Source organism: Rosa chinensis, chromosome 7, assembly GCF_002994745.2.
Source record: "Rosa chinensis cultivar Old Blush chromosome 7, RchiOBHm-V2, whole genome shotgun sequence".
In the NCBI taxonomy this organism is placed as follows: domain Eukaryota; kingdom Viridiplantae; phylum Streptophyta; class Magnoliopsida; order Rosales; family Rosaceae; genus Rosa; species Rosa chinensis.
Genome location: NC_037094.1, coordinates 11,521,333 through 11,540,183, shown reverse-complemented (window position 1 = coordinate 11,540,183; position 18,851 = coordinate 11,521,333). Strand labels below are relative to the sequence as shown.

Genomic DNA, 18,851 nt, shown 5'->3' with positions numbered 1-18,851 from the left:
TCTCTCTCACGTTCTCTTCTCCAAAATGACCACAACAATTCCTCCTCTCTCTTTCTTCTCCAGATGCATTTTCTCCATTGAAAATTGACCAACCTCAACCTTTGTCTTTCCAAACCCAGGTCAAATCCCAACTTTTCTCTTTGCTATCTCACTTTATCTACTCTAATTTCATGTTTAACTTTGGTTTTCTCTTCTGCAATTCAATTGTTCTTACTATTCCTTCTCTTATGCCTCATATCAAATTGCACAAGTTTCTTTCTTTATTATTTGTGGGTAATATGTTTGCTGATAAATTGAGAAATTTGGAGTCCTTGTTGCTTTTCGAAATCCTTTCAAAATTTGGAGATTGAAAAAATTAGGTTGCTTTATGCCCAAAATCAGCTGCTGAGGAGGTCACCAGTACAATGGAAGAAGAGCTCGTGGATGCTGGGCTGCAAGTTTCTATGTCTTCAGATGATATGGAAGAAGACTTACAATCAAATCACCCGTCTAGTATCATTGAAGTCCCAATTGTCAATGGTAAGTATTATGTGCTATCACTTTTATTATGTTCAGAGCTAATTATTTTGTTTTTCTTTGATATACTTGAAGGCCCCTCTATGATTGATGTTTCTGATGCATTCCTCTCATTATCGACGAAATTTTTTGAAAATCGAGAAGACCTTCTCAGTACTATTCGTAAGATTGGGTTGCTGCAAGGGTATGTTATGGTAATCAAAAGATCTAAAAGCAATAGATATGTGGCTATTGGTTGTGATAGAGGTGGTTGTTATCGAACCTACTCTACACTTGAGGAGAAGAAAAAGAATTTAGCTTCTCGTCTGATAGATTGCCCTTTCAAAATTCTGGGTAGAAGGACAGCCGAAGGGTTGTGGAAGGTCGAGATAAGTAGCTTGTTACATAACCATGAGCCTTCCATTAACATGGCTGGACATCCATATTGTCGTCGGTTTACGAAAGATGAAGCCTTACAAGTTGAACAAATGAGTCGGGCTGGCATAAAACCACGTCAAATTCTCTCTTCCATTCGACAAAGTAATCCTGATCTTCTAGCTGTTTCCAGAAATATATATAGCAAGACAGCTCAGTTTAGGAGGGAGAGTCTAGGTGGGCGTTCAATTATTCAAGCATTATTAGATGAGCTTGGTGGTGCTGGTTTTTCTCATAATGCCAAATATGATCACTCTGGTCATTTGACTCATCTATTCTTTGCTCATCCCACATCCATTGAGTTGACTAAAAGCTACTCTAATGTCTTTGTGATGGATTGTACTTATAAGACAAATAAGTACAAGATGCCATTACTTGAGATTGTAGGAGTGTCGAGCTTCAACACATCATTCTATTCGTGTTTTGTTTTCATGCAAAAAGAGGAACAACATGATTATCAGTGGGCTCTTGAAATGTTCAGTAAGTTGTTGGGAGATGGTAATCATCCATTGGCAATTGTAAGTGATAGGGAGTTGGCATTAATGAAAGCAGTACAAGTTGTGTTTCCGATGACTCCTAATCTTTTATGCATATGGCATATTGAAAAAAATATTCTTGCACATTGTAAGGGTCAGTTTAAGGAAGATGCAGATTGGGTTGGTTTTATGTCTTCTTGGAGTACCCTTGTAAAGTCTTGGGACGTGTCGACATTTAATGAAGCTTGGAACCGTTTTCAAATTGAGTACAAAGACTATTCTTCCATTTTGACTTACATTGGCAATACTTGGCTTCCATGGAAAGAGAGGTTTGTATTTGCATGGACCGGACAAACTTCACACTTTGGTAATAATGTTACTTCTAGAGCAGAAGGTGCACATGGAACCTTAAAGAAATATCTTCAAGTTTCTACTGGTGGTCTCCGTGAAGTGAAGGAAAATATTTGTCTTGCTATTCAAAATCAGTTTCAAGAAATTAGAACTCAACTTGCAAGTGAAAAGATTCGTGTTCCTCAAAAGCTTTGCATCCCTTTCTTTAAAGAAGTGATTAATAAGGTGTCTTTCTATGCTTTGTTTGAGTTACAAAAGCAATATTTGTTGGCAAATACCAAAGACTATTCATCCCAATGCAAGGGCCAATTTTCCAAAACCATGGGTCTTCCATGTGTGCACATGATCAAGGAGATGAGGATTGAAGTGCTGCCTTTAAATCAGATTCATGAGCAATGGAGGATTGACACAAGATCATTCACTAATGATCATTGTGCAAGCTTGGATCATGAAGATCCATTTAGTAGTCTTTTATTTGAGGTTAAGGAGAAGTATGAAAAACAGCCGCTTATGCAAAAAGAAAATACATTAAGGCAGCTTTCTCAGATTCTTGGTGCATCTTGTCCTTTAATTTTTGAACCTACTCTTCAACCTCACAAAGGTCGTCCGGTAGGATCAAATAAAAGAAAGGAAACTAGCTCTACAAGGCGGGAACCTTCATATTTTGAGAGAGTGGAGAAGGCACCTCGAAAATGTAGTGGATGCGGTAATATTGGCCATTATCGTAACAAGTGTCCATCAATTAATAAGTCTACCACAGTAGGAACACAGTGAGATAAAGCTTCTAGCTTCTTTTGGGTTAGTAAGAATTTTTTGTTTATTTTCTTTCTTTCTTTTGGTTGACGTATTCTGATTTATTTGTTATGCATTTTGAGGAATTCTGAATTGGTTGCTAACTTGCTGTTTTTTGTTATGCATTATGAGGTTAGGCAAAATGAATTATGTGAGTCACTTTGTTTGCTGGATCGGTCCCTCATTCTTTTAGTTTCTAGTAGTCTCTTTGTTATACATAACTGTGTAAGTGTGAACTCATGTCATGGAGTGCAACCATCTGGTTATGTCCCTTGCTCCCTGAGTTTCTGATCACTAGGAGAAATAATGCAGCAGCAAGAGTTTTTTATCAGTAAGAGTTGGAAATTAGTAATAATGGAGATAGGACTTGAAAATTAGGTTGTTTTTTCTAATGATTTGGCATCCAATACATACCATACCCTTTGTTCAATGAATAATGTAAGCTGACTCTTTGTCTGCATTTTGCTTCTTTGTGCAGAGAACAAGAAATTTATGATAGCTTTTTGTGCAGCATGGCTTGGACTACTTTCTTTTTGTATCTCTCACAGCATAGGAGAGTTTTGTAGATGACGTAGGAAAGGAGATGGAATAGTTTGTGTATATACATTCTGTAGTGTCGTGCATACAGAAAGATCGCATATCCTGTCTTTCTTGTAACTAGTGTTTCATTGTTTGTTGAACTCTTGGAGAAACTGTGGAATGTCAGAATCTATATGGATACGAGTTTCAATATCAGCTATCAGTTTCATGTATTTATTTAACCTTTACTTAGAGAATAGGTACACAAAATGGTATTCCACCAGATCACTTTCATGTAAATAAGGAGAAAGTATGGTTAGGAAACAAAACCCTGTCTCCATTCCCTCATGACTTAGAGGGGAACATGACCAATTTACATGGAACATGACAAATTGCCCATCTGGAAACGCAAAACACAAAACCATAAAGTACCAGCTGCCAATCCAAGTTTCACTTAGGGTGGTGTCAATAACCCCTAAATCGGTAAAGCTAACATATAACACTGAAAAAAAGTTGATCTGCAAACATTAAATCTTATCAGTATCTTCATCTTCAAACTCCATGCATCAGCACCACCTTCATCCTAATCTTCAGCAGCCTAGGCTCATCAGGCATGTACTTGAGAATCAAATCAGCTTTGTCATCCTGATAGTCACGAAGGCCAACAAGAATGATATGACTAGCTGCAATCTAAACCAACAAGAAGCAAACTTTTGGGTGTGCAGTTTTGTATATTAGTGGAAACCAGCAGCTCAGTACTAGCAAACTTTACAGCAAGTGAAGCTGCACAGGGAATCACTCAAGGAATGTGTTGGATCCGTGGAAACCACAAGAGTGGGATGCCCATTGTTAGCAAACTTTAGAGCAACTGAAGCTGCACAGCTCGTCTTTCCAACTCCACCTTTACCACCTAGCATGTAATACTTTAGCTAGTCCCAGCAACCATCTCTTCAAACCCGACAATAGCTTCCGCAGGAGTGGCCACTGATCTCACTGACAAAATTAAAACATAGTTGAATGAAAAGGATCTTATTCTGTCAAACTCCACTACACATAGTCAAGAAGCTTATGATCCAAACATCAGACTATCCTTCTAAACTATTTTTTTTTTCTCTCCTTCCTGGTCTCATGAGGCACATAGGCACTTTGAATAAAACAAGGACAACTCCTACATGCTGCCTACATATAAATTCAAGAAAGACAATTCCAAGACAGATACAACCATGAAACCCACTATTTGCACTACTCAAATAACTTGATAATCTTAGAGAATTTCGTTTTTCTGTAATTATTTGTTGCCGATTACACTGCACTTGATGAAGAGATGACCTTATTTCTCTAAAAGATTTCATGACTTGAGTCAATAATCACAAAATTTATCAAACTGTACTACTATGACCTGTTGAGCTGTACAGGAAGTAGAATGGTTTTCCAGCAAGATAAGAAATTGCATGAAAAGGGTAAACTGATACCGGCACTACTTTCAAATACACATGAACAATTTCTTTCCATCATTCACTATTCTTAATTTCTCTCACACTACATTTCCTTATTGGTTACCTTATTTCGTTTTCAATTTAGAGCCAAACTCACAATAATCCCATTAGTAACATACCAGAAAGTAATTCACAGAATTCAGTTTGCCTAACCCCATAAAAAGAATTCATCAAGTTCAAAGAATCTATTCATACCAGGAAGTCATCCATCTCCTAAATCTTACCAGAATAGTATGTATAACAATGTGCAGAACAAAATATGACTACCACTAACACATGCATAACAAAAAACACAGAATGCATCAATCAAAAGAAAGAAAGTAAACAAAAAATTTCTGACTAACCCAAAAGGCATAAAGCAACCCAATTTTTTTCAATCTCCAAATTTTGAAAGGATTTCGAAAAGCAATAAGGACTCCAAATTTCTCAATTTATCAGCAAACATATTACCCACAAATCATAAAGAAAGAAACTTGTGCAATTTGATATGAGGCATAAGAGAAGGAACAGTAAGAACAATTGAATTGCAGAAGAGAAAACCAAAGTTAAACATGAAATTAGAGTAGATCAAGTGAGATAGCAAAGAGAAAAGTTGGGATTTGACCTGGGTTTGGAAAGACAAAGGTTGAGGTTGATCAATTTTCAATGGAGAAAATGCGTCTGGAGAAGAAAGAGAGAGGAGGAGTTGTTATCGTCATTTTGGAGAAGAGAACGTGAGAGAGTTAGAGAGAGAGAGAAGACTAAAAAAAGAAAATCTGACTTTTGAGGGTGTTTTAGGAAGAGCAAAAAATTTTGGGAAGAAATATTATTAAAAAAATGAAAGGGGGTGTGGTTTGCAAATTTGGGTGTGCAAATTTCACCCCCCAAAAGGTAAACTCTCTAGTTTTGCATTATCAAATTGGAAATTTTAAATTTTTTTGTGGAAAAAAAAAAACGAACTAATTCGTTATTTAAATTCCTCACTTCAATTTCCATCAAAATAGGTGTTATTTACGAATTTCTTTGCTGTATTCAATTTTTATTTTCAAAACAAGACTTTTTTCTATTTTATATTTTTATTTGTTTTAGACTTTCTTAATTTATTATACATTTCAAATCTTAAATAGATGCAACCAAACAATATAAATTGTAATTAATAGAATTTTAGATTGATGGAGTTAAAGATTCCATCATTTATAAATTTCTACGAATTTTATAATTTTCTCATCCAAACGCACCGTTATGGGTAATTATTAGAATGAGAAAATCGTGCAAACAGAATTTTTTTAGATTATTAATTTTCATATCTATATTTTGAAAAACATCAAAATTGTATCTGACGATTTAAGTCCGACCCAACTTCAGTACCTAGCAATAGTAAAATCGTTAACTCTGTTAATTTTAGAGGGGTAAATTTGATAGTTCATGTATTCCGGAAAAGAAAAGAAAAATGAGAATAAAAAAATGAGCTAGCCATGGCTTGAACTGTGCATCCTAACTCGCGGTTTGCAATTGAAAACTGATTCTTTCTTTCTTCTTCTTTGAATTGCTGCTTCATCAAACCAAGGACAAAGCGCTCTCTCTATCTCTCTCGACTTCATGCCCCCTTTTCACGCCACCGGTGAACCCAAACCCAGCCCATAACCCGCTCCAGAACTGCCCGCCCATAGAGGTCCGATTCTCGCAGTGGAACAACGCCAACGCCGAGAAATTCAACCAGCGATGCCGCGCCCGGCAAGAAATCAAGGATGACGTCCACCACGAGCGGGTTTGATTTAGACTTTTCTGTGCCGACCAGTGATGACTACAAACTTGGAAGAGGAGGAGTTTCCGCAAGTGTCATTACCGCTCGTTTTGTGGCATGATGAAGTAGATAGGAATCTAACCCAGTAGCAACTTTGGTTCAATTAGGAGGATTCCTTTGCATCCAGTCTCGAAAGTATTAAAATCCCGAGGAAGGTGAAGTTTGGGCAATGACTGAGCATGGGGTGCCTGAATCTTGGGTTAAACTCTTTCAATTTGGTGTACATGATTTCCCAGATGTCTTTTCTACACCATACTATACAAGGGATCTTTGTTTCATTACAGAAAGTGGTACAATGGTGATCAGACAGCAGAAGGAGTTGTTTTGCATATTTGAGTGCCGTAATGAAGAGAAGCCGATCTGCAGCGGACGATATAGGCTTGAAGAGGTACGCCGTAAGGTGCCGGGGTGTTCATTTCATTTTCACGCGACCGCATATGATGAAACTTTACTTTCTGTAGCTGAATGATTTTAGTGAGTCATGGCATGAAGAAGCAAGGCCTGAAAGTCCAAGAAGCAAAAGTGAAGAGGGGCAATTTGCATTCAAACGCTTAATGAGTTGATGGTTTATATGTTATTGCTATTGTAATTTGAACCTTTGAAGTTAACTAGTCCATATTTTTCTTCACTTATTCAAAAACGTGCCCTACGAGCTCCTCTCTCTCTTATTGTAATCAGTGATTTGGTTTATCACTGAATCAACTATTAAGGAAATCAAGCACTCTACCTTTCTGACGTCCGTCCACCTCGATTTCAGTCCATTTCAGTGGGTTTGATTCACATGTGTTTGTTTAGACTGCTTTAATTGATTTGTATTTGAAGCTGGGACGAATTGGTAAAGCCTAGAAGGTGTTCGATTGGGCCTCATCAAGCCCGGCCCATTGGTAGCGGGCTTGGGCCGGGCCTTACTCCCATTTTAAATAATAGCGGGCCGGGCCGGGCCTAGCTAAGCCTTGCGGGCTTTTTCGGGGCGGACCTTGCTGGCTTTATTTACAAATAAATCTTTAAAGATAATATTTTTTATAAACTTATATTTATATATCATACACTCCAAAGAGAAACCTCTATCAACTTAAATAAAAGGGAAATTCGTTCAAACAGTGTCTGAACTTTTCCAGACTATTAATTTTCATACCTATACTTTGAAAAATGTCATAATGGTACCTGAAGTTTTGGCCCCGACCTAATTTCTGTACCTAGCAACAGTAAAGTCGTCAAGGGCGTTAAATTTTGAGGGGTAAATCTGGAACTTCAGGTATTCTCAAGGGAAAATCTTCTAAACAGTGTCTGAACTTTTCCAGACTATTAATTTTCATACCTATACTTTGAAAAATATCAAAATGGTACCTGACGATTTAAGCCCGACCCAATATTCATACCTAGGAACAGTAAAACGGTTGACTCCGTTGAACAGTACCAGAAAAGTATGCCAATAACTACCATGCCCAATACGAGATTCAAATACCAATATCAACATGGTATACCTAAATCTAAATATTCATATACCCGTATCCAGAAGAACTCAGGAAGATCGGCGTACGATGCCAGACCACCACCAACAGCCGTGCTCAGACCCATACTTGATCGGAACCCGACCTTCATCTACATCGACGACCTGAATTCGGAATCGTCCCCCGACACCCCAGAACCTGACTTAGGGTCCCGCGTCAAGGCTGTCTAGTAGATTGCCCAAACTACGACATCCCGTTTTGACAGAGATCGGAATCGCTTCGCCATTCCATTTCCGACAGAGATCGGACCCAGACTTGACCCAAAGTAGAATTACCAAAATTTCAGATTCCTTTGCTATCAGACTCGTCGAATTCCAACCTAAAGCATTGAAATTTCCTTGTGCATCCACCCGAATAATCTCCATGATTCCAATTATCTGGTGAACTAGGCTTAAAACCGAGCAAACACTTGCAAACCAAACCATTTTTGCTGTTATAGCTACCAAAATTTCCACATGCATCTACCTAATCACGACTTTTCTTTCCTTCTTCTCTGTTGTCTTCTCCCAAACCCATCAAAAAAAGAAAAATTGAAATTGATTTCCGCTGCAAATAATTGAATTTGATTTTTTGGATTGTGGGTTTTGGGATTTTTGATTGAAATCGAAGCAGAGAAGATGCTGGAGAAGATCGCGTTGCCGGTGAAGCCATCACTGAGAGGGAATAATTGGGTGATTGACGCCTCACATTGTGGATTCGATCTGTAATAGCGAATTCCAACATATCTTCTAGTACCAGAGCTTCTGTTAGGAGTAAAGAACCCGAGTTCAATTTTTTCTCCTGATAGAAAACTAAGGTAGGTAGCTGAGTTCTGAGGCTCTCAACTGAGGTAAGACGAAGACCTTTGACTTCTAGGTCTGGGGGGCAATATTTGAACCCAACGGTAGTTATTGACATACTTTTCAGGTACTGTTCAATGGAGTCAACCGTTTTACTGTTCCTAGGTATGAATATTGGGTCGGGCTTAAATCGTCAGGTACCATTTTGATATTTTTCAAAGTATAGGTATGAAAATTAATAGTCTAGAAAAGTTCAGACACTGTTTAGAAGATTTTCCCTTGAGAATACTTGAAGTTCCACATTTACCCCTCAAAATTTAACGCCGTTGACGACTTTACTGTTGCTAGGTACGGAAATTGGGTCGGGGCCAAAACTTCAGGTACCATTATGACATTTTTCAAAGTATAGGTATGAAAATTAATAGTCTGGAAAAGTTCAGACACTGTTTGGACGAATTTCCCTAAATAAAATGGGAAAACCAACTGTTGGATGAGATTATTATAATAAATTATGAGCGTGGTAAAAAATTTAGTCAATTTCACTATATTTTCGAATCCGATCGAATTGATCAACCGTCGTTACTTGTATGTTTTCTTGGTTGACCAATGACATGACCACCGCGAAACGTGCTTATTTTTTCACATCATATTTGTAAATATTCCATCGATCGATGTGCGTGGACATAAGATAAAAATTTCAATTTTAATTGCAAAGATGTTGGCCTATATCAATTTGCCTCCTAAAGTCGTATGACTTGTATATTGCATTTAAATTGTTGAGGTTCATTCTAAAGCAACCATGCAGTGGAAAATGAATTTAGAGAAATCAACCGCTTGATTGAGAGATTGTAATGTTTTATGGTGATTGTAAAAAATTCAGCTAATTTGATTCTCGTTTCGAATTCGATCAATTAGGTCAAATTTAGTTACTCTTATAAACCTATATCTATATATCATACACTCCAAAGAGTAACCCCTATCAATTCAAAGAAAATGGAAAAATGGACCGTGAGATGAGATTATTACAATAAATTATGAGTGTGGTAAAAAATTTAGCCAATTTCACCATATTTTCGAATCCGATCGAATTGGTCAACCGTTGTCACTTGTATGTTTTCTTGGTTGACCGATGGCATGACGACCGCGAAACGTGCTTATTTTTTCACATCACATCTGTAAATATTTCATCGATGGATGTGCGTCGACATAAGATAAAAAATTTAATTTTAATTACAAAGATGTTGGCCTATATTAATTTGCCTCCTACAGTTGTCTGACTTGTATATTGCATTTAAATTGTTGAGGTTCATTCTAAAGCAACCATGAAGTGGAAAATGAATTTAGAGAAATCAACCGCTCGATTGAGATATTGTAATGTTTTATGGTGGTTGTAGAAAATTCAGCCAATTTGGTTCTCGTTTCGAATTCGATCCACTAGGTCAAACTTAGTTACTCATATAAACCTATATTTATATATCATACACTCCAAAGAGCAACCCCTATCAATTCAAAGAAAATGGAAAAATAGTCCGTTGGATGAGATTATTACAATAAATTATGAGCGTGGTAAAAAATTTAGCCAATTTCACCATATTTTCGAATCCGATCAAATTGGTCAACCGTTGTCACTTGTATGTTTTCTTGGTTGACCGATGGCATGACGGCCGCGAAACGTGCTTATTTTTTCACATCACATCTGTAAATATTTCATCGATGGATGTGCGTGGACATAAGATAAAAATTTCAATTTTAATTACAAAGATGTTGGCCTATATTAATTTGCCTCCTAAAGTTGTCTGACTTGTACATTGCATTTAAATTGTTGAGCTTCATTCTAAAGCAACCATGAAGTGGAAAATGAATTTAGAGAAATCAACCGCTCGATTGAGATATTGTAATGTTTTATGGTGGTTGTAGAAAATTCAGCCAATTTGGTTCTCGTTTCGAATTCGATCCACTAGGTCAAACTTAGTTACTCTTATAAACCTATATTTATATATCATACACTCCAAAGAGCAACCCCTATCAATTCAAAGAAAATAGAAAAACCGACCGTTGGATGAGTTTATTACAATAAATTATGAGTGTGGTAAAAAATTTAGCCAATTTCACCATATTTTCGAATCCGATCAAATTGGTCAACCGATATGTAGAATATATATATATATATGCACTAATGCACATATTCTATATAGAAATATAAGAACTTCCACACACACACACACACCGGCCCACTACCCACCTAGGCGGGCTTTTGCGGGCTTTTTAACGGGTAGGGCCGGGCTTTTAGTCCTCAGGGCCGACGGGCCTCCATCGCCCACTTGATCCGCGGGCTTTTTGATGAGGTTTTGCATGGACTGCAATGTTTTATTCTCTTACTCGTGTAGGGAATACGATTTCGGCGAGGACATTTTTTGATAAGATGATAGAAAGGTGTACAGCTACTCATATATCTACTTGGAATACTATGATCGACAACGTGAAAGGTGCAGAGAAGTGAAACTAGAAGAGAGAACAAAGCGTGAAGTTGCAGAGAAATGGAGGATGCATACTCAAATGATGAATATACCCTTAAAAAGTTAACGGGGTTAAAGATTTTATAGTTACTAGGTATAGAACTTGGGTCGGGCTTAAATCGTCAAGTACCATTTTGATATTTTTCAAAATATAGGTATGAAAATTATTAGTCTGGAAAAGTTCAGACACTATTTTGACTATTTCCCCTATTAGATTTGTTTTTTTCTTTTCTTTTACAAAAGAAAAAAAAAAAGAAGTCTACTCTGGCCTCTGAGGCTCTGGGCACAAGACTCCTGTATTAGTGGATTTTAGTGTCTTAAATTGATATTTTTGTTGGTCATTTTGGGGCAAACGTTATATTAACAAGGGAATAGTTGCTTTGGTTTTGGTCCCCCTCCCCTTGTATTTTATTGGGCTAAATACAAATTACTACCATGTGGTTTAGGTCCAAAATCAATTCAGTCCCTGAACTTCTAATCTCATCAAAAACACCCATGCACTTTCAATTTTGATCTAATATGTCCAATTTGTTAGTTTTCCGACAATTGAGTTATTTAACTTGTTAACGTGGCTCATATATGACCTATGTTTTATGATGTGGTGTCGAGGTGGTCTGCATAGTCAATTTAGGAGTGAGTCATACTATTAAAAATAAATAGTTTTTCAACAAATAATCCAACTATAACTTGAACCCATAATAAAATATTAACGAATTGGACCTATTAGATTAAAATTGAAAGTGCAGGGGTGTTTTTGATGAAATTAGAAGTCCACGGACTGAATTGATTTTGGACCTAAACCACAGGGTACTAACTAGTATTTAACCCTCTTTTTTTTTCTCCTTCTTCTTCTTCTTCTTCAATAAAATCTCATAGGTTAAGGTGGCTCTTTGCCTTTCTTAACCTTTGACTTCAGCCAAAAAAAAAAAAAAGGGAATAGTTGCTTTTTAAGAGTTTAAGCTATGATTATGAATTCATTTTTCAATAATAACAGGAAAAAAGAAAACAATCATGTAGTACAGAGGATAACATTTCTTTGATGAATCTTTATTACAGTAAAACATGACTTATAAAATATGTATGCATGGAAGTAGGGCTCATCATTTAGTCCGCGGATCAAATGGGTCGATGAACTCCCGCAAGCCCGATAGGTAAAAGCCCAACTCGACCAACATAAAAGCCCGCAAAAGCCCACCTCGGTGGGTAGAGGACCGGACTTGATTTAGGGGTTTAAAACCCGGCCCCAACCCATAGGCCCGACCCATAAAAGCTCGCTAGGCCTGGCCTAGAAAAAGCCAGTAAATTATATATATGTTGTCTGTTTTTATGAAAATAAAAGAGTTAATTACTGTTTACTCCATATACTTATAGCGTTTCGTCGTTGCAGTCTCTGACCTTCGAATTTCACCTAAAAAGTCCCTGAACTCCCAATTAGTCCCTGCCGTCATCTTTCAGTCAAAGACCCCGTTATTTTGCTGACGTGTCATTAATTTCAAGCTAAGATGTCTATTATACCCTTATTTACTCTTTTTTTTTCTTCTTTTCTCTCCTTTTCTTTTTCTTTTTCTTTTTACCTTTTCTTTTTCCAGCTCTCTCTCCTCTTCTTTTTATCTCTGCATCACCCCAATCTTCCATGGCTAAGCCAGCCACCCAAGCCATCTGCATCTAACGAGCACACTTCGTGCTTGTCGCCGCCAATAGTGAATCCAATATGTGTGTCCGACCGGGGTTGATCAATTTGACCCGATCTTAATCCACCCAGATCCAAGAATACTCTCCTCCACCACCATAGCCCCAGAGCCCCTGTCATTGCTCCTATAAAAAAAAAATGGCGGCTTCCTCGTTCGGCCTGCCATAGCCCTAGTTTAGGTCCGAGGTCAAGTCGGTCAGGCTCTGCAGGGACCGAATCGTAGTTGTTCCCGATTCCATGAAGCTTCCCTCTTTCTTCTTCAAATTCCTTCTCGAGATTTGAGAAATCCCAGTCGTATTGGTAAATTGACTCCAGCCGATAACGCCGCCTTCCATAGATTTTGAAGGTTGTTCTGCTCTTCTACGTATTCGGGTTTTAGCTGAGGCTGCGAGGCCTTGATGCTCTTGGAAAGTGTGGCGGTGGCTTTGGGTTTGGTGGTGGCCTCCTCCTTCGCCGCCGGCCAGGCCTTTCTCTTGCTCCTTTGCTCATTGTAAGGTTTGAATTTCGGACAGAGAGAGGCTGTGGAGAATTTTGGGTTTGGTGAAGAAGGTGTTTGTTTTGGTTTTGGCCAGTAACCTGACCCGTGGTATGATGCCATGCGGTGGCACGGCGAGCTCGTTGTTAGCATTAAAGCCACCCTCAAGTGTAAGAGGTACAAGTTATAGAATATGGGATTAAGTAGGGATGTCGAACCCACGAGGATTGGTAAATCCTTTCCTAGCTAGGGAAAACCTAAGGAAAAACTAGAAGAATATGCAAATGTACAATCACAAACAAAGGCTCACAAGTGAACCAAAGTTCATGGTGAGTGTGTGCAAGATGGTGTGTAGAGATTTGATTTTGATTTTGAGATTGGTTTCTATTCAAATTGAAACAATGAAAACAAGTAATATAAACTAACCTAAACGAAACAAGTTGTTATCAAATGGATGAGAGTTAGCGCATCGGGTTTCACCTTTTGCCTCCCTTGCAAGCATTAAAGCAATTGAATATGAATGATGCAAAGTTAATTGTCCAACTACCCTCTTAGCATCCGGATAGGACTACTAAGGCTTAAACCCCTTTCATTTTATTAACTCTAACCGGATGAGTCTAGAGCTAACTACCTAGAGACAATTCAATTACCGGATAGGTCTCAATCATTTGCCCCTAAATGCATAAAGCTTAGAGTTTAGGTAACCAAGCAAGCAAACCAATCCTATCTCTAGGTGATTTTAGCTCACTACCCTCACATGCACACATGGTGTGCTTTCATGCTCCCTTTTTGCCTAAAGGTAATCAATCTCTAGGAAAAACTTCATGTCATGGCAAACACATAACTCAAATTGATTAGGTCCAAGTAATGCATTCAACTATTGACTTAGCATGTGAGAATGACCACATGAATTTGCATCGATTTATAAACAAAAGCATCAATCCAAGCAAGTTTGGCTAGAGCTTTCAACCCTAGCCCCAACTAGTTCACTACTCACACATAGCTAGATACACAAGCTTCAACATTCTATTAAACATCAAATACATAAAGAGATAGAAAGTAAAGGGTGACTATTGATGATGCCGGAAGAGGTGGTGGAGATGGGTCTCCAAGAACATGATATGGTGGTAGTCACCTCCTTCTCCTTGCTCCAAGCTCTTGATATTGGTAAGAATAGTGAAATTTGGGATCTATAAGATGAGTTGTGGTGTTGAATGGTGGAGGAAATGAAGGTTGTACTGGTGGAAATGGAGATTTTAGAAGTGGATATGGTGGTTTTTGTGGTGGAAATGGTGGTGTCTTCTCTAGAGAGAAAAATGGATCTTGGATAGGATGAAGATGATTGAATGGAGTCAAGAATTCTGAATAATTGGTCTTTGGCCTCTTTTTGATCAGCTATGTGTGTGATCTTTGGTCCCCAAGTGTGCAAGAGATGCTCTTACACCATTTTCCCCCAAATGGTCCCAAATTGGCAAGGTGATAAAAGGACAAGGTGTAGGGAGATATTTGAATTTCAAGTGATGGGAGATTCTCACCACCATGGTCCTCCTTTGCGGGAGAAAAGACCCTCCATGAGTGGCGGCTCGCCTGAAAAGTTTGCCGGAAAAGTCGCCGGAAAAGTCAATTTGCAATTTTCTTCCAATCTCCGTGTCTTCTTCCCCTAGCTTCAAATCTCCACATTTCAAGCCTCAAATAGTCATTTTATTCTCAATGCAAGGTTTCCTACAAATAAAAAGAAATGGATTAAAAAAGGTAAAATAATATGGAAGACAAATCAATTTTCATAATTATAGGGCACAATTGCGTAAGTAATTTGTGACTCAACACTCGTGATCTTGGTTTTCAGTTGACACCAAAGCTCTTGGTTTGATTCAGAGCTTTGGGATATTGTATTTCAATTTATAGATTTGAGATGATTGTTGCTTCATTTACTGGTTTGGCTGCGATTAAATTATAAACGTGAGTTCAGCTTGTTTTTACTTCTCTTGCAGATGGTGGAGGTGGTGGGTGGCGTTGGCGTTGGTGAAAGAGAGGAGGACGAGGTGGTGTTTGGTGTTTAGGAGGTGACTGAGGTGGTCGTGGTGTTGCCATTGTTGTTGGTGAAGGAAGAGAGGAGGAATAGGTGGTTTTTGGGAGGTGAGAGAGGAGGAAGAGGTGGTGGTGGTGTTGGTGTTGGTGTTGGCGTTGTCGTTGGTGAAAGAGGAGAGGAGGAAGAGGTGGTGGTGTTTGGGAGGTGAGAGAGTGCAAGAGAATGGAAGAGGAAGTAAAGAGAAAAATAAAAATAAAAATAAAACAGAAATTTTTTTAACTGAGGGTAAAATAGACATTTCAGCATAAAATGGCTGCCACGTCAGCAACTTAACAGAGAAATTGACGGAAAATTGAAGGCAGAGACGAATTGGGAGGAAATTGAGAGTTCAGGGACTTTTTAGGTGAAATTCAAAGGTCGGGGACTGAAACGATAAAACTCTATAAGTATAGGGAGTAAACAGTATTTAATTCAAAATAAAATGTATAACAATTGGAAAATTACTGTGTTTTGAGAATTGAGTACGACTATGTCTAGTGCTGCAACTGTCATTTCAATGCTTTAATGGCCTCTCATCGAGCCTTGTCACTACGAATCACTAGCAGCTGTTGTACTTGACATAGATTGGGATGCAGATTCTTTTAATTCAAGTATTGATCTTGCAGCGTTAGCCCAGCCATTGGTCTCTCAGCATTAGTCCAGCCACTCAATTCCTATAATTGATCATGAAATCAGTTCAGATAGAGTTCATTAATCATGAGTGAACTGGCTCGATACATTTATAATTAATGAAAAAGAGGATACAAATAAAAGTGCATACCACTTTTAACTCATCTCATCTAGGCATGCCTGACAACTATGAGTACTCAGACTTCCGAATGAAATGTTAAGAATTAATCGAGCTGTCCATGACTTGTTTGATAAGAATATGAATGTATCACCTCACAAATCTCACCATTGACCACTTCCAAACTCCTTAAGAACACACACATGAAGCCGTTCCAAAGAGGATGTCCGCACTTTCGCTAAAGTGCGGACGGCGACGCAGCATCTTGGCTAGGGGAGTGACGGAGCGGCGGGGGTTGTCGGAAGGAAACCAGGGTCGCGCGGAGAGGTATGTAGTCGCCGGTGACGTCGTTACAGAGCTGCCCAGAAAACCTGCAGTTGCAGGTTGGGTTGCTGCCCAGAACCTGCAACCCTGACCTTCTCCGACCTCGAACGCTGCCCAGAACCGTCCGAGATGCCTCTGGCCTCCCTCTTGCAAGCAGCGCCGCCTCCGCTGCGTCGCCATCCGCACTTTAGCGAAGTGCGGACGTCCGCTTTGGAACTGGCCTATATATATATCTTTAAAGATTTCTTTGTAAATAAAACCTGGCCCGACTCGAAGAAGTCCGCAAGACCGATTTTATATGGACGGACTTAAATCTTGCGATTTACAATGAAGCCCGGCCTGTTATTATTTAAAAATATAGTAAGGCCCGGCCCGACCCGCTCCAAGCCTACTATGAAAGAGCCGGGGCTGGCCGTTGACGAGGCTTACTCTTTCTTTTTCCAATTCAATTAAGAATTTGGTCATTTTTACACCAATTATAATTTCCTAGTTACACTATCACCGGAGGTTAAGAGAATATTTTCCTTTTGCTAGCATGATAACAAAAAATGGGTACCCCTAATTAGAAATAAACTATGCTATCATTTCAATGTACTATTGTTTTTTTCTTTTGACATATGTTTTACGAGATCTAATCTTAAGTTCTTAACACATTGATGAACTATTAAGAAAACTATTGCTTGTTAGTTTGTTGACTTCTTCTAATATCTCATATATTCTCATTCCTCAACACACAAAAGTTGAATTTGAATTCTAGCTTAGCAACTTATGTGTGCAATTGTATGTTAAGTTTCTCATAATGGTGGTATCCTCCACAGAAAAAAGTTGAATTTGATGCTAGCATAGCAACTTATGTGTGCAATTGTATGTTAAGTTTCTCATAATGGTTGTATCCCAAAACACATGAAGGAACACTGTTGAAACGGAAAAAATTCGCACATCCAATTACAATGAGGCCCGTCCATATCAGGAAAATATGAGTGCTTTGTTTAAATAAACCCTAAATAAAATTAAAAGCCTCTCATGAAAACAAGGATGGACAAAGTTGATAGCTTTTAAAACTCTAGGCAAAAGGAAAAAGCACAAGAGTCATTAAGCTGGTTTATTGGATTTTTACAAGACGTTAGACTTCTTGTTTTATCAAAATATAGATTACAAAGCAATTACAAAATACAAGAGTTGTAGTCTTCACGGAATACAAGTTCCCCAAGTAGTTCACTCCAAGTTGATCTCTAAAACTCTATGTTTTATACAAACCAAACTTATGATCGGTGCAATATAAAATCACTAGATGAAAAGAAAAAAAGGGAGGACGAACGTGAGGAGCATAGCTGCGTGAGGAGGACTGTGAAGAAGCAGAGGACAGCTGCTCGAGGAGAGGAAGAAAGCAAGAAAGAAAAGAAGAGGGTGAGACTTTCACCAATCTGTACCTTTCTTTTGCTGTTCTCAAATGATGCAGGTCTCCATCACCTCCAGCGATACCGTAGGGTATCATATCATATATGCTCCAACACGGCGTGCCTTAGGGTGCCGTATCATCCTCAAGCTCCAGCACGGCGTACCTTAGGGTGTCGTATCATCCTCAAGCTCCAATACAGCGTGCCTTAGGGTGATATATCATCCTTAAGCTCCGACACGGCATGCCTTAGGGTGCTGTATCATCGTGGAGCTTCGGCAACACGTTCGGGCACCTTTTTGCCCTCAAGTTCTAGGCGAGGGCCGTTGGTTCTTAAAATCCCAGCAGCATGGGCCTTGTTCTCAAATCCCAGCAGCAAGCCTTCCCATACTGTAGCATCGACAACTTTGCTCAGTCAAGTTTGCTCAGTCAAATCCTGGCAGCTCTCTATTGTCACAGCTATAGATCTTCAGTTACACAAGCTTGATAATTCAATATTTGGCTTTTCAAAAAGTACCCAGAAATATATAAAAGCATCCTGAAATTCTGATTGTCACAAAATTAAAACAACATCTTCGACTGTCGTCCCCATTACTTGATATCAATCTATATATAGTTTCTTATGTTAGAATTAAGTGGACTTTACATTATCTATATTCATTAAGTAAATAACAATTGATTTAGTTTAAGATAAATAACAAGAAATACATGAGTTATCTCTATCTAGTTACCTATTGAGATTGTATGTCTCTCTTTAGGAGTTGGAAATTCAAGTTAACCTTACCTGATTAACATTAAGATTATGTGATAAACTTTAGTCTTCTAAGCGATAAGTTTAGGCTTTATCTGGACTCCTTTATGGGATGAGTTCATCTTGAGTTTTGCCTATATATATAGCAGGAGATAGTCCCTGCCTCTACTAAGAAAAACATTCAGTTCATTTCCCATTAGTGAGGTTTATAGTAAGTAGAAGGCAGAAGGCTATTCCCTTGGAGAG

At 38.4% G+C, this 18,851-nt stretch overlaps 1 protein-coding gene and 1 long non-coding RNA gene across 4 annotated transcripts; one reads left to right on the top strand and one right to left on the bottom strand.

The window, feature by feature from the left end:
* Window positions 1-3: 3 nt before the first annotated feature.
* Window positions 4-3,279, top strand: LOC112176065 (protein FAR1-RELATED SEQUENCE 5). 3 transcript variants are annotated; one of them, XM_040509976.1, is made up of 3 exons: window positions 4-119; window positions 382-2,555; window positions 3,028-3,279. In XM_040509976.1, exon 2 carries the CDS (start codon window positions 405-407, stop codon window positions 2,529-2,531), a length of 2,127 nt encoding a protein of 708 aa, XP_040365910.1. In that variant the 5' UTR covers window positions 4-119; window positions 382-404; the 3' UTR covers window positions 2,532-2,555; window positions 3,028-3,279. The 3 variants fall into 3 exon arrangements, with proteins under 3 accessions (XP_040365910.1, XP_040365911.1, XP_040365909.1); XM_040509977.1 differs by having other exon boundaries at window positions 12-519; window positions 592-2,555; XM_040509975.1 differs by having other exon boundaries at window positions 12-2,555.
* A 50-nt stretch (window positions 3,280-3,329) lies between these two features.
* Window positions 3,330-5,298, bottom strand: LOC121050335. Its single transcript, XR_005802693.1, has 2 exons — window positions 5,169-5,298; window positions 3,330-4,061 (listed from the first exon to the last, which is right to left on the bottom strand). It is a non-coding gene; the product is annotated as an uncharacterized LOC121050335 (long non-coding RNA).
* Window positions 5,299-18,851: the final 13,553 nt, after the last annotated feature.